Genomic DNA, 16,785 nt, shown 5'->3' with positions numbered 1-16,785 from the left:
TAGGAAGGTGTGGGAGGGACAAGTTGGCTCCTGGCACTGCCAGTTACCTGCTGGACATAAGAACAAATCCAAAGCTATGTACAGACTAGGTGCCCTAGGTTACTTTATTACACCTCTACGGTCTCTTTGGAAACATTTTATCCTGCAGTTTTTTGTTTTTTTTTAATCTAAGATGATGGTATCTATACATTATATTACTGTTAAAAGGTAATCTGATTGTATGGCCACATCATAAATGGACAGTGGCAGTCTGGGAAGAGCTCTCACTCTCTGATACGTTGAGTCCCTTTAGATTTATTTTTTTATTTGCCAAGTGGCAGCAAAACTCTTTATGGAGATATCTACACCAGTCCCTGCTCCCAAAGTAGCTTACAGACTACAGTTCATAATCATATCCCCAACACACCCTGTTTTGGTTGAGGCGGCTAATCTACTGTATATTTTAGGGTTGTTGAAGGGATTTGTACAAATAGAGAAAATCAAGTCTCCTCGATCGTTTTAAGGAGACGATTTGGAAATAAAATTGAACACCTTGTGCAGTAATCATAGTGATAATTAAGAATTAAAGGAGAACTATGGGGTGAGTGAATTACACTCATCCCTATAGGAGCCGACGTGCGACATTGAAACTGAAACTATTGATTGGGAAGTGACTGAAAACATACTGCCGCTCACTCCCCTATCATCTCCCTGCAGAGAGTGGTGACCGTCAGTCACCGCTCCCACAGGATTCCCCCCTACCCTCTCCGATCCTCCAGCACTGACTGGAGGATTGGATGGGGGAGGGGGCGGGCATAGCTGGCTCTTCCTCAAGATAGGCAGAGCCCGCTGTCAATCAGCCAGCGGAGTGGATCTGGACAGTATTGTCGGCATCCATTTCGGCTGCAGCGCTCAGCATATAGCAGGCAATTGCCTGCCTTATACTGAGTTTTGGGTCTTGGGAGGACACTAGTATATGTCCTGTCGTGACCCTAAAGAGAACTATGGGATAAAAAGGTTATCAAATAGTTCTTTGTGTGCCGGATAATTTTGTATTTTAAACATTCACTTTCTATTTACAACATTAGTGCTAAACAAACTTTTATTTAATCAAAGGCACTAAAAATTCAAACTGAGTCTAAAACTGTATATTAAAGTCTCCCTTGGCCTGAACTATGACACACCCATCAATCTCTTCTATGCAGGGCTCAGCAGTATTTAGATTGCTAAGCATTCTGATGGCTCTGAATAGCTGGCCCGCGAGAATTATAGACCTTATTCACACCTTGTACTCCACAACTCGTATTGCACAATATGAGGAGGAGGGTAATTGGGATTGGCTATGGTGTTTTTTGTTTTTTCTTTGAGAGGGGCAGGATTGTAATCTCTACTTTAATAGAAGTTGAGACACTTTGTACAGCCTGAGTCGAGGATACAAAAGGTTCAACAGTGTCACAGGGAATGTTTTTTGAAAACCAACAATGCATATATTGATGCATGCACTTCAACACTGTCTTTTTAGAGTAGGAGAGGTTTATTCTAAAATTGCCAGTGGCAGGATCCCTAAAGAGTATGCCCATCTGCCCTCTGTAGCCAGATGCAGTGAGATGTCTGTCGGTGGCCTTAACGCTGCTCAATCACTAGTGCTACAGAGGGAACAATTCCATAGGTGCAGACAAGGAGCCTGTTAGCCATCTTGCTCCTGTCAATTTCAACAAATCTCCAGTTGCAGTCGCCCGTCCAACATCAGCTTCCTGGTCTAAGGACTTTGTTACAAATTAACACCCTCGCTGGTTCTACTAACTTCCAAAATGGCTTGCATAGCAGTTACTGTATAGATTGTAAATCAATTTTAAACAAAAGTGGAGTTGCCCTCTAACAATGGTTAAGGTGCTACTAAAGCCAAAACTTTTTTTTTAAAGTTTTGGATTAATTAGCACTGTCAAGTTTTTATTGCTGTTTGTGTCTCACTTAGGGAGAGTCTTTCTCTGCGTTTGTCCCGATGACTGTTATCACTGAAATTGAAAACAAATTTTGGTGGCCCTCAGAACAGGAATAGATGGGAAATCTTCCAACAGGGTCACTGTTCTGGTGACCCTGCTTACCACTAGAGATTTCTCTCTGGAGGGATTTCTTCATACTTCCTGGTGTGACTTTTGGACAGGAAGTGAAGGAAAATCTCCCCAATGGGACAGATGGCAAACAATCGCTGACGGGGGTTATCTTCCCTTTATCCCAAAAAAGAAAAAACATGTATGTTAATAAGTATCTGTTGTGTTATGAATATTACTGGATATTCTGCATGTAATGTACTAGTGTTTATTAGTCACTGTCTGTAGTGTTATTCCCTGCTTTGTCATTTAGAGCAGAGTAAGCCTTCAATGTAAGAGGCTTTCTGCAGCAGGGGTGAGCTCATGGGAAGTAAAAAGAGCTTTCTCGACTTTATCAGTGAGATCACATGGTTTCTGCACATGAAAGTGAGTAATTTTTTGTCCAAAACCCAAATTATATTTGAGTCAATATCTTATAAGTATATATTTATGAGATTTTAGATGTACATAAATGCTGACTGAGCTATGATATCACTTTAAATCTTAAAGCCACACACCAGGAAGGTATAAATATTGAGTCCAATTATGTATTCTTTAATAGTATTTTTAAATGTTTTAAGTAACCTGAATTTATCTTCTTTCTCATCCATTAAAGGAGAACTATGACATGAGTGATTTCCACTCACCTCATAGTTCTAAGCCGACCTGTGACAATGAGACTGTCACAGGTGGGCTCAGTAGATCGGGAGGTGAGAGAACACGTACCGCGTTCCCTCACCTCTCGATCCTGTTACGGCTCTCTGCCGTGACAGGGGCTGGATTCCCCTCTCCCCGCTCCGATCTGCCAGCGCTGACTGAACGGACGGGGGAGGGGGCGGGCACAGCTGGCTCTGCCTCTAGATAGGCAGAGCCAGCTGTCACTCACGCAGCTGGGCGGATCCCGTCATCTAAGTCGGGATCCGCTCCAGGTGCGGCGTCTCAGTATACCGCGAGCTGCAGCTCGCGGTATACTGAGCTTAGGGTAACGGGAGGACGCTAGTTGGTGCCCTCCCGTTACCCCAAGGAGAACTATGGGGAAAAACACTGACTCCATAGTTCTCCTTTAAGGGGCACATGAATTCAGAAACAGTCTGGTTTCACTGCCACTTACAGGAGGTTTAGGCAAATAGAAAAATTGTAAGTCTGTCCCTCTTCTACTCAGCATCTCTCAGTTTTTTTGTTATTGTCCTAGGAGGTTAGGCACTGGGCTTTCTCTTTCCACAGCAGCTTACTGTGTCAACCGTGGAGCTCTTTCCAGGTCTAGATCTGTGGCACAGCCCCAGGTGTGACCCTGTCTCTGAAGACTCCCCTTGTGAGTAAGGTTGTCCGGGTTAAAGCACTGGAGCTTTCTCACTGTCTGCAACTTTTGAAATCTCCGGTTTTACTGCAATTAGTGTTAAGGCTTTGGGATTGAGCACGTCTTCTGGGTGCAGCGACAAGGGTGTGTGCTGCTCTTTTGTACTATTCTGCCTGGAGGAAATACCGTTGTTGTGCTGCTGTACCTGCAGAACATTGTGTACTTCTCCTGTCTGGTCTTTTTCCAGTGGCTTGCCTCACTGGGTCTAGTTGCATTACCACTACATGGACAAGGCGCTGTCTCGCTGCTATGGGTGACAATTCCTGAAGGGTCCTCGGCTCCATGTGAGTGTTTTTGGAGCTTTTCCCTTTTTTTAGTTTTTTTTTTTTTTTAATTGGTGGTCTTTTTCCACTGTGGATTTAACAACCCCTCCTTAACAGAAAGACCACTAGGTTGCTTGAGGGCATTCTACCCTTTTGTGATTCCACTTCCATAGTTAAGGTGCTTCCTAAATCCCAGTTTGATTTGACCATTGTGGCCCTTGCCATGTTGGGGGTAACTTTAATCCATCAAACGATGTCAGAATGGGTAGATTCCCTCCACCATTTAATAGTGGCTGAAACAAATGTCTGCAGCCTTCAAGGGACATCTTTTTTGCTCTTGACACGGTCGTTAGAAACGCCACGGGTGGCCAGAGTGTGCTCCTGCCTCAACGCAGAGGATCTGCAGAGGAGGTTTCAAACACCAAACAGGTCTTTTGGTAGTTTACCTTCCTGGCATTTGGATGCTCTGGGACCCATTGTGCCTTTTCAGGTGGGAGCTTGGCTTCTGGAGTTGTACCACATTCGAACCTGCACTTGATTCTGGAGAATCCTATATCTTTAATACTGTTAAACTCCTACTTGGTACCTTTCAACATCCACCTCTTCAGAGGGACCCCCTAACCTAAAGGTTGGCTGGGACTAGTTCTACTGCTCCCTTCCCTAATGAGGACCTGGACCCTCGCTGTCCTTTGGAGGCACCTGCTCTCAAAGCACAGGACCTTATGTCCACCCCTGTGCCTTTTTTCTGACATCCCCATTTGAAAACTCATAGAACACCGTTCCCTGAAGAGGGTCAGCTTTTTGGAACTTTGCATTGACTGGATACGACCTCATAAGTTTCTATCTTTGGTAACTAACTGTCGCAAATAAGTGTTTGGGGGCCCTCCCTGTGACAGGAAGTTGTCTGTGCAATGTTAAGAGTTCTGCTCTTGATTGCATCGTCTTCCCTAGGGACAGTGAATTGGTTTTTGCTTTCCACACTTGGGTGCTCCCCATCTCCTGCATGGCAGCCAAAATTCATTGCTGGAGGGCTCTGGGCTTTCCTGGACTGTCAAGGCAGAACACATTGGAATCCTGCTGTCAGTACCCCTGGTTGCTCTAGGCAGCATGGCTCGGGTGATTGTTCCTAGCAGTGTGGCTAAGGTTTCTGTTCCTCACTTGTGGATGCTTTGCTGCCCTGAGGCAGGCCAGGGGATTTTAAGAACCAGGTCTGTGTGCAAGGTTAGGCAGGTTCTGCAGCATTCCCCTTTCAGACCTGTTTGACACGTCCACGTGTTAATTTGTCCATCCTCTTGTTTCTGGTGTCCTCTTCTATCAGGCTGGGGTTGTGGTATACCATCATCCTTGCCTACCTTGTAGGGCTACCTCCTTTGTACTTCCCTTTTTTTTTTTTTTTATCAGGATGACTTTACGGTTGGTCCCCTTGAGTTCTCTCTGAGGTCATTTGGCTATTCTTATGGGATATTAAGCTGTGATGATTTTCAAATTGTTTAGCTATCTTGTTTGCGAGATTGATTGCCTCATTCTAATTATGGAACCTTTCATCCTTGAATCCTAAGGGTTTGGAGTGTAAGGCTTGGACCCTCATATGTAGACCAGCTGGTTTCCCTCTGGGTGACTTGTTCTCATGGAGATTTCTCCAGGGCTTTGACCACATCACCTATTTTAGTGGGCTTTTGGTTTCACAGCCTCTGGATGGTTCAAACTTGGTGTTCTTTCTGGCAGTCTTTTCCCTTGTCTGTAATATCTTCTGTCCTGGTCTTGAGCATCAGATACATCATCCTCTGTGGCCTTCCTTTGATCATATGTAGCGTCCTCTGTATTGCAGGAGGCTTTAGCTCATGTTGTTCAGATTCTGGCATTGGTACCTCAGGTAGTCCGGAGTTCCAGATGGTTCCTAGTCCTTACCTGGATCTGTCAGTGGCTGTTGCCCACACCACAGTTGGACTTCTTGTGACTGTCTAAACTTGTTTCTGAATGTCTTTCACTCAATGGATGAGAAAGAAAATAAGGTTTCTGTACTTGCTGTAAAATGGATTTCTTGGAGTCCATTTAGGGCCTTGGGCCACACCCATCACTGTTTTTGTTTTGCCTTGGCACTGCTTTTTCTCAAATCTGAGGCATGCTTCGAAGAAGAGCGGGTTATATGGTGGCTGGCTTACAATTTTTCTGTTTGGTGCCCTAAACCTGTAGGTGATCGTATAATCGAACAGTTTCTGAATTAATGTTCCTTAATGGTCTACAAGAAATAGATTTTATGGTTAAAAAAAAAAGGAATGTGTTCCTGCAGTCGCCTTTATGACAGTGCTGTCAGTCTTGCACTGCGAACATGCTTACAGGTGGGGAACACACAGGGTTGACCTTCACTGTGCTGTTGCCTAGATCACAAGAATGGTTAGGCAGAACTGCAAATTTTTTTAGTAGGTTTACACATGGCTTTCATATTTTGTAAATTTTGAAGTGGTAGGTCTGCTTTATTTACCAGTATGAAGCTGTTGCTATTCGGCTTTTAACCACTTTTATTGTTCACAGCAGGAAGCAATGGATAATGTAAAGAAATGCAAGAATTTTCTTGCAACACTTATAAAACTGGCATCCAGTGGACCACAATCACCGACCATGGGCCAGAATGTGAAAAATCTGGTGAAGAATTTACTTGTAAGTATTTCCTTCCATGCCTTTTTTTATAGATTATCCTGTAGGCATATTAAATGCCTACTTGCAAAAGGTCCACTCGTCAAAACTGAAAATAATGCTTTGGGAGACAGAGCATAGCATATCTGCTCAATACTTCAGTTTTTCGTGCAGTGATTGATTTACTTCACCTGTCCATCTCGGTGCTTTTTATTGGTAATCTGTTTTATCCTGGAATGTACCTAAATTGTGATGCTGGAATACCTATTGCAGCCTCTTTGCTACCTCTCGCATGCAGAAAGCCTGAAATAAAATAGTCAATACTTGGTTTCTTACAGCCAGCAATTAGTTTTAAACCCACCTTGAAAGTTTGCTTGTCATCGTTGATACAGAGAGAAAGTTACTTGGGGATCCATTTTCAACTGAGAGCAGGTATCTAGATCCGTTCTACTTTGTGGTGATACTGCATAGTGTGACCTGGGTTTGTGGCCCAGTTATGAAATGCAGGCTGCGCTATGGAGCCTGTGACGGGCCGGTTGTATGGGGGCGCATACGTGCAAAAAATACGATTGCGCCCATTACGCCGCACATGTTATATATCGCCGCAAACGTCGCAGTGAGAGCAATAAGTCTAGGGCCATCAATCACTGATAACACTAAACTGATGAGCGGTAAAATAGGGCACAGGCACTGCAGCTAGCATTCGGTAATTGCCCGTAGATAATGCATTACTGTATACCAGAAGACAAGTGTGAATTTGTGTATTTTTTTAAAAATGTGTTTTTTTGAAATTTGACTTTGTTCTCTGAAACTTCGTCTGCGTTGTTAGGATTCAAAACTTGAAGCGGAAGAATTTACTACAAAACTCTACAAAGAACTGAAGTCATCACCACAGCCATATCTGGTGCCATTCCTAAAGGTATTTGACTGGACTGTTATTCTCTATACAATATGCTACTACCATAGTTTAGCACATAAGTGTGCTGGCATGCCATTCAAAGTCAAAGCAACACACTACTGAAAGGATCAGGTGTGGTTATGGCCATGCTGTGTGCATTGGCTGCCTGTTCAAAATGAATGTGAGATGCGCATTTACACGCATGGCTAATGCACTTTGAAAGTGTGAATGTGGCTGGTAATTTCACCAGTACTTGCATGCTTTTGATTAGTTTAAGCCATATGTTGCTGGTATGGTTGCAAACAATGTGAACAGCAGTTTAGTTTAGAGTTAGGTCTATCTAAAGTTTTATATACCAGTTGACTTTCTCAGATGCCATAGTATTTACCATAAGTGGTGACATGTGATAAGAGCTGCATTCTGAAGAACCTTTTGTAACTTTTCTAGTGGAAATCTGAACTAGAAAAAAAGATATATAGTATTGCATTGGTATTATACTGATACATATATAGAGCTTACATATGTCAGTGTTCACTGAATAAACTGTGACTAACAGCCACCACCAGAGCAAAGCATGAAATCCATTGTGTGTAAAATTACTTGAATTGAATGACAGACTGTAGTGTTCATGATACCCAAGTATCCCATAAGTCTTTGCTGGTAACTTGTAGCACGATTGACTTGTTGGTCATTTACACACATTTTAGGTTTTGAACCTAGTTAAATATAATGTTTCTATTATGCATGTGTGTATGCAGCAAATAAATTCACATTTTCTCTGTGCTTAATATTATAGTGAACCAAATTTAGTAATGCCGATGTAAGCAACTATATATTACAGTAACATCTCCCAACTGAAAATCTTGACTTAAAATAACAAATTACTATTGAATTCATAAGTTTATTTGCCATTTTGGATTGTTGGACATAGCAGAAAATGGGGAGATTTTAGAAAGTCTATACAGGGCTTTGATGGATGGAGGAATCTCCTGCTGGCTATTGTAATCCTGCAGATGCGCACCCATGGCTGCTTGAATACCCAAACAGTTAGGATGCAGTTACTATTCAGCTGATAATTTTCCATCTGGCTCACCCCCATTGGTGCTTGCAGGTCCACCCACAGCTAGAATTAAAGCTGTCTTTGGGGACCTTTTAGTATTTCTAGATCATTGAGCTAATGGATGACAATAGATAGAATGTTATCACAATTTATTCTTTTTTCTTTACAGAAAAGTTTACCCTCACTGCGCCGGATGATGCCAAACTCCCAGGAGTTTATCTTACAATGTGGTCCACAGAACTCAACGCCACCTGTCACTGCCACCAACTCACTCTCCTTTGTTAAGATTACACCTACAACACCTATACAGACAATAAAACCAGCTAGTACTACAATAATTAGCAATGCCAAAGTTCCGCAGGCTACAATAGCTGTGCCGCAGCAACTCAACAGCTTAAAAGCTATGAACTTTAAGCAGTTGGTAAGAGAATTTGTTTAGTGTCCATGTGTTTACTTTGGGGAAAAAACATCGATATCAGTTTTTATTTTTCCTGCCATGAGAAATGTGTGCTGTTCACCCCAACCCTCTGCTGAAAATGCTAGTTCCCCCTGTTTTCACATATTAGGAGGTTGCTGTTCTAGAATGAGTGTTGGAGTCTGAATTTCCAATTTCACTAACTGCATACTTCAGTCAGCAGCTCACTAAGTAGTAATGATCAAACATTGTCTTCCCAGGTAGATAGTTTTTTCCGAAGGGGGTTGTGAATGGTAGCACAGGGTACTTATTTCATGACAGATCATTTTTAATACTTGAATAACTGTCTAATTTTTTGTTTTTTTCCTGTGGTCTAAGCCTTCAAGAAAACATCTGTCAAAACACATTCATTTGCAGGGTTATTCGCAAAAGTGTGAAGAGTTTGGAGAAGGCAGGAGAAGTGAACCATCTAGGACAACATAGCTGAACTGGAAAGTGAGCTGACAGGTAGAATTTTTTGAAATCAGCTATTTTGTCCTAGATTGTTAATTTCTCCGACCTTCTCCAAACTCTTCACTCTTTTGTGTATAACCCTGTTAGTTTTGCTTACCTTTGCATCCCTGCAGTTTAGTTTCACTGTGAGAAATTCCTTTGGCAAACTCCACACCTCATTGCCTCCTAATTTTGTTAACCTTCAGTGCTTAGCTACATTACAGCCTAAACATGAAAACACTGGATTTGACAGTACAATGCTTTGTTAAAAATGTGCAGCTTCCTATATGTGCTGCCAATGGATGTGTGTGTGTGTGAATGAAATTATTTCTTGCAATTTGGAGAAGGTGTCAATTTTGTCCAGTCAATTTTTGCAGTTTTGCATAAAATGTCTCAGGTTTGGCTTTCTTTTTCTCCCCTTTTTTTTTGTCATACCAATACAAACAAAATAAATAAACATGAGAATGCGTAAACATTTGTAATTGCAACAATTTTGCAATTGCAATTTTGGTGCATTATCTGACAGAAATGCAGGGGTGCCAATATTTTTAGCATACCGCTCAGCCATAACATTATGATCACCCACCTAATGTTGAGTAGGTCCTTCTGCTGCCAAAACAGTCCTAATATGTTGAGGCATGGACTCCATTCCATTCTCTACAAGACCTATGAAAGTCCTGTAAGTTGCGAGGTGGTGCCTCCATGGATCAGACTTGTTTTTCCAGCACATCCCACAGATGCTCTATTGGATTGACATCTAGAGAATTTGGAGGTCAACACCTCAATCTCGTTGTGTTCCTCAAACCATTCTTGAACCATTTTGCAGTGTGGCAGGGCTAATTAGGTTGCTGGAAGAGGTCACTGTCATCGGGGTATGTTTGAATGAAGGTGTGTACATGGTCGGCAACAATGTTTAGGTAGGTGGTACATGTCAAAATAACCCACATAAATGGCAGGAACCTAGGTTTATCAGCAAAACATTGCAAAAAGCATCACCCTGCCTCTGCCCGCTTGCTTTCTTTCCATAGTGCAGCCTGATGCCATCTCTTCCTCAGGTAAGTGACACATGCGTAATAAGCCATCCAACCACACATTTCTATGGGAACCAGCATTAACTTTTTCAGAAATCTCTTCTATTGGACCGGACTACAGGGGCTAGCTTTTGTTACCCATGTGCATCATTGAGCCTTGGCCACCTATGATCCTGTTGCCGGTTCACTGGTTTCCTTCCTTTGACCACTTTTGGTAGATCCTGACCACTGCAGACCAGGAACATCCCACAAGAGCTTTAGTTTGGGAGTCATCCCACCCACTTCCAGGTGCTATTGTAATGAGATCAATGTTTTTCACTTTACCTCTCAGTGGGCATAATGTTATGGCTGATTGGTGTATATATTTAACGCCAAGCAACTCATGGCCAAGATTGGCGTTAGTCACTAAGTGCTTTCCCATGTAACAGTACCTGTGCATACCGGCTGTTGTAAGCTCTTTATTGCTTTTTCTTTATCTTTTAAAAGTATCTTTGCTCGTTCTATCTGGATAAAAGGACCCATCTCTCTTTTCCTGGTAAGCAGGGATTTTTTATTAGCTGAGATCAGCCCATCTGCCCATATGTCCAACCAATTACTGTCTTAGAGGGTTGGTATTGATCATATTAGTTCTCATTACTGTTGTCGTCCGGTTCCCCACCCAAGATGATGGTGCCAGCACATCACTGGCCGTATTTTCCTAAATCCCACGTTCACTTTCCATAGGGATAAAAACAAATACTTAGTTAATCCTGTTGAGGTTTAACCCTTTTGCTTCCGCTTTAACCTTTTCTCAAAGTTGAATCCCGATTTTTTGTTTTTGCTATTCACTTTTTTATAATGTTTCACAATTTTTCTTACTGACAGCTTTGACAGTTATGGTGCTACTGATTTTGTACACCTTGCGATGGTTGCGCAAAATGTTTATTAAAAGAATATTTTCTATAAAAATACACTACAATCATTATTGGCGTGCACACACAACATAATTCCTAATAAATCTAACAGATAAAACCATATTGAGTTAATAAAAACAGATTTGTAAAAAATTTTTTTAAATTGGGCGCTTATGTGAAACATTGTTAATTGAAAGAATGCAAAACTGTAAAACAACTTGCGCTAAAGATCTGGAGGTTGGCAATATGAAATCTGGAGGAGAATGCGATCAGTAGTTTAGTCACTGATCACTGCTATTCATTAGTGAGAAGTGTATAGGGCAGGGGTAGGTAAACTCCGACCTTCCAGCTGTGGTGCAACTACAAGTTCCATGAAGCATTGCAAGACTCTTGACAGCCACAGACATGACTTCAAGGGCAGATGTTTGATGGGATTTGAAGTTTGACCACAGCTGGAGGACCAGAGTTTGCCTACCCTTGGTCTAGGGTAGTAGTTCTCAACCTGTGTAACCTCGGGACCCACATTTGTTCTCGGTCATCAAGTTGCGACCCAAAATAAGTACACATGCATGCCGCACGTGCATGTTTATTCACAGGCAGGATTGGTTTTAATTTTTTGATCACTTTTTAAAATGTTCTCTCTATCCTGAATGAATTTGCTGTCGTCCCATGTCCCCCAGTAGCCAGGCAGCTCTATAGAAAATGAGCAGCAGAGACCCTGTTAATGCACCCGCTAACCCCCCTTATTCAGTACTGACAGTGGAAGAGCAGGGGACCCCGAAAAGTACGGCGGGTAGTGCTCCGCGGAGGACCACACAGGCTGCTACACATGATCAGGGCGGCTGTATAGAAAATGAGCAGCGGAGCCCCTGCTAATGCTCACGCAACCTCTCCCTCCCCCAGCTTCTGCACTGACAGGAGAAGAGCTAGCTGCATGGACATATGTTTTTATCTGATCACCACACATTATTATCCAAAAATTGCATACCTCTCCCCACCTGCCTGCCTCTCTCAGCCTCCACGGTCTCCGGGCAGGCTGCAATCATTGAAATTTCTCCTCTGCACTGGGGACGACAATGAAGGCCGGAACTTTAACTTACCAGGAGCTGCAGCTCCCGATTTATTACCTCGAGGGAACTGTTTCATAAAACAGAGGAGACTCTTGCACGCTGCAAGGTCCCATCTCTGTCTCCCTGCTGAATGGGGCAGTAGAGCCAGCTCTATGGACTAAGGACGGTGCAACCCACTTTTGGGTCACGACCTACCAGTTGAGAACCACGGGTCTAGGGGATCCTTAAGATGAATCAACCCCTAGCTCGCAAACTGTGAGCGATTTCGGTTTCATGTGAGCCTTATGTCTGCTGGGCGCTATGCGGAACATGCCTTTACGGCTGATTACCTCTGTGTCTGGGCACCTTTAGAACTGGAAAATGTGTATTTAGTTTAAATCCATTGATATATGTAGGCACACAATAGCTGCATAGTCTTTCATATCCCAATTTAAACTCAACAGTGTGCATCTAATTTGTGATTGTCATTTTAAAACTAGTGGGAGGGGGTTGCTGCTGGTAGCCGACACTGACACTTGTATATTTCAGTGTAATCATGGAAAATGCAGGATTTTGTATTAAAAATCAATTTCTAGAAAGGTATGCATTTTTGTAGTTCATACAGAGGTCTTAATGTAGTAAATGTTTCTTATTAGACAGATTAGCTCAGCAGGATTTGCACCCAGCCCTCTATGATTTTAGAACATTTTATATAACATTTGTTATGTGTGACTTAATTCTACATGAAATAAAACTGCACAGAAAATCTTGCAGATTTTATTCTATGACATTTGAGTAAACTGCATTAATGATGAATTTTGAAACCTCCATGACTAGCGGTATGATAGGCCTGTGTGTCTCAAGGGATTAAGGCCATCTGGACAAGTGTACGTTGTTAGATATTACTGTAAACAACTGGTGAGATTTCTTGTTGTCATATCCAGACAAGTGTATGCTTGAGGTTTCCAGAGTGTGATGTGTGTAAACTGAAGGCTAGACGCACATGGCTCTCGGCAGTCTTGCTTGATTAAGCAGGTTGATGGACTGTTTGGAATGGGGACCTGTTTTTGCCTTCTAACGTTGATGTTACTGTTGCAGGTAGTTCAGCAGCCAGCCGGCGGTGTAGTGAAGCATGTGACCGCGCTGCCCTCCCGTGCGACAGTGACCCTTAAACCTGGAGAGAAGCAAATCTCCCTGAATACACTTATCCAAGCAGGGCACCTGGCACCAGGTATGTTACATGTTTAAACGGTTTCCTGAGGTCCTGAGCTGAGTGTGTTTTTAAGTACTCATACAAATTGAAGTAGAACTGTGGTCGTGTATAAATGACATTCTGCAGTCCATCACTGGTAATAACACAGCATTTATTGTTTTATCCAAGCCTCTCCCGAGTCCTGATCCAAGTAATATTTCATTATGCAGTTGTAGCACAAGTTTGGTTCTTTTTGTTAAAAAAAAAAAAAAAGTTGTTTATACCACTTACATGAAAGTTGTTCTAGTTCTAGTTTTCCTCAACTACTGTAACTGTCAATCTTATTGGACAGCTTGGGCTGCGTCTATTTGGAGAAAATGTATATATAGGAACATAAATTAAATAAAAGGAATTCATATAATGAATAAAATCATTACAGGTATTAACTATTCTCATTTAACAGAATTCAATATTTTCTGCAGCCTTGAAGTAGCAGATGGATAATATAATCTCTAAAAAAAAAAAAAAATTGTTATTTACATTAGACTGATTGCTGCATACAGTGGCTTGCAAATGTATTCACCCACTTGGGCATTTTTTTCTATTTTTTTGCATTACCACCTGGAACTAAAATACATTTTCATTTGGATTACATGTAATGGACAAACACACAAAATAGTCCAAAATGGAAGTAAAATCAAGAAATAACTTTGCTATGAATCCTCTACTACACAAGATCTGGTGCAATCATTTACCTTCAGAAGTCACATAATTTGTTAAATAAAGGCCACCTGTGTGCAGTCTACAGTAAGTGTCACATGATCTCCGTATATATACACCTGTTCTGAAAGGCCCATGAGTCTGCAACACCACCAAGCAAGCGGCACCATGAAAACCAGGGAGCTTCCCTAAGAGGTCATGGAAAAATACTTTTGCAAGCCACTAGTATGCAGACTCATAGCTTCTGATTGTGCAGGATTATGTGCTGAGAAGACACGTTTTGAGACAACTTTGTGCTTGGTAATGTGAAACCCCAACCCAGTTAGTGGATTCTTAGTGGCCTACTTTGTGTATAAAATCCAAATTGCTTTTTTTTTTTTTTTAGAAACTAAATTTTAATTTTATACAAGCACACTGTGGGTAGTACATGTTGTTTATAGTGGCTCCGTGAGTTTGTTTGTACCTTCTCCTTTATGGCAGCTCAGATTGAGTAACTGCTCCTCTTCCTCCTCCTGTCCCTTCAAGGAACAGTAAGCGCTATGGTTTAGGGCCTGTACACATGAGTTTCAGGTCCGGATCAGATGCAGATCTGCAGACGCGGTGCCATGCGTTTTTGATGCGTTCCAGTTAAAAAAATAAACTTTTTTTTTTTTTTTTGCTGGAGTGGGGCTGTCAGTATGTTAGCTGCAGTGCAGTGCGTTTTTGACGCGTTTTGCATTTCCGGACCGTTTCCTGACCGTACAAAATGTGACATGCAGTATTTTTTCTGCCGTAACCTGAACGGACTGCGCGCTTGAGATCTGTAGTCCATAAAACACACAGGGATACATTGGGATGCATTTTTAGTGCAGGAGCGTACGGATCAGGTCAGCACAGAAAACGGACGTTGTGTGAACAGGCCCTTAAAAGCTCTTCCCTACCTCCAATACCCTTTGCGCTGTCTTTCTACTTGAAGGAATCCGTGTTCTGGGTATTTTTTCATTTTTTGTCCCCCTAGATTGGGCGAACCCTTTAACTAATCTGTCCCTCAGCTCCTTATCTGCCAGGATAATCGCTGAACTCATGAGGGGGGCGGGGGGACTTTTTTTAAATAATATAAAAAAAAAGGATTAAAACTTTAGACTTTAGCGTCTCTGCTGTGATCATTGAGGATCATTTACTCCACAGTACTTAAAGCTACAAGGGCTGATTTTAAATGTATTTTTGGTTTTAAGAATATGTAGAAAACATTGTTTAGTCTGGGTAAAAGTGCCCTTTAACCCTTTTGCTGCCAAGCCCTCGAACATTTTGCAACTCAGCTGGCCACGCCATTTTTGCAATTTTTCCCATTGATTTGATTTTCAACTGCTGCGTTGCCAGCGTTTGTAAAAGACCTCCCAAACCATATATTTTCTAAAAGCAAAGGCCCTGTAGAATAAAAAGATGGTGCTACTAAATTTGTAGGCCCTTCAATAATTGTGCAAATGTTTCTCAAATTAATATTAAACTGATAAAAATACACAATTCAATTGATAAAGCCCTAAAATCGGTATCAGTGCACAAAAAAAATATTTTCCGACTAAATCTAAAAGATAAAACTGTATTGAGTTAATTAAATAACAAATATATTTGCAAATTTGAAATTGCGCCTTTTTGCGAAAAGGTCAAAAATTGAAGGTAAGCAAAACTGTAAGCGGCTTATGTTAAATTGTTTTTACGCTGTGTTTGTGTTGTGATCAAATGAGTTTGTGTTGTGATCAAATGATACAGGCGTATATTTAATTGCAACACTATCACAACGCATGGCAATGCTACACAAAGCTTTGCCATGCACTGCCGCAGTTAAAATGTTTTTGCTAAAAGAAAATAAATAAAATGCACTGCGATGCGTTCTAACAACGCACTGCAGCGCATGTGCATGGCGTACACCACAATATGGTGCACGTGTAAAGTGTGTGGGGGAAGGGAGGGGTTGTGCTTTTTTTAATTAGTTTTTTTTTTTTTTTTTTTTTACTATTTTTATTTTTTAATGTTGGGGGGGCTACGATGAAATATCTGGGGTCTAAACAGACCCCTGACATTTCCCTTTTGAAATAGAAAAAGAAATTGAGGACACAGAATCCTCAATTTCTTCTTCTTCAGCCCCAGCACTCAGTACAAAGGCTTCCCATTCATTCAGAAACTGATGATAGTAAAAATATTTTACTATCACCAGTTTATGAATGGGGAGGAGCCTCTGTAGTGAGTGCTAGTCCCCATTCATAAATATATGAATGAACAGGAAGTGATGTAAATCACAGCCTCTTCATAACTGGGGACACATATTATTTTGTAATTAACTCGGGACACAATACTAAGTACTATCCTTGTCACACTCCTTACCGATATGTCCCTTGTAGTGGGGGCTCCTCGCAGTGACTGCGGATGGCGCCGCGAATGTCAGCAAAATTGTAGAAATGTCACCAGCATACCAGTCCTTTTAAGATAGCAAAAGCTTAATTTATTAAAGTTTTTTTTGTCATATGCCCAAACAAGCGCTTTCGGGAGCGCACAGGGTCCCTTCATCAGGCTTTAGCACCAAGGTCAATGATATTTATCGGTCCCCTGTTTGGCCACGCAAAGAGCTGCTGTCATCCGGAAACTGACAGGATGACAGCGGCTCCGGTATACTTCCCGTTCTGCCATCCTGAATTGCAGCCAGCCGCCGCTCGCTCCTCTCCCACCCCCCACCCC

The 16,785-nt window shown here is 41.9% G+C and overlaps 1 protein-coding gene across 1 annotated transcript in view; it reads left to right on the top strand.

The window, feature by feature from the left end:
* TAF4B (TATA-box binding protein associated factor 4b) overlaps positions 1–16,785 on the top strand; it is a 76,109-nt gene that overhangs the window by 18,034 nt on the left and 41,290 nt on the right. The window contains exons 4-7 of the mRNA XM_018554663.1: positions 6,222–6,347; positions 7,153–7,242; positions 8,451–8,702; positions 13,260–13,392. Coding sequence (XP_018410165.1) covers positions 6,222–6,347; positions 7,153–7,242; positions 8,451–8,702; positions 13,260–13,392 — 601 coding nt within the window. The remainder of the gene's footprint in view (positions 1–6,221; positions 6,348–7,152; positions 7,243–8,450; positions 8,703–13,259; positions 13,393–16,785) is intronic.

The sequence above is a fragment of the Nanorana parkeri genome, unplaced genomic scaffold (assembly GCF_000935625.1).
Source record: "Nanorana parkeri isolate BGI_ZX_2015 unplaced genomic scaffold, ASM93562v1 scaffold168, whole genome shotgun sequence".
Classification (NCBI taxonomy): Eukaryota; Metazoa; Chordata; class Amphibia; order Anura; family Dicroglossidae; genus Nanorana; species Nanorana parkeri.
Note: the sequence above shows the minus strand (reverse complement) of the source record. Positions and strands in the feature narration are given on the sequence as shown.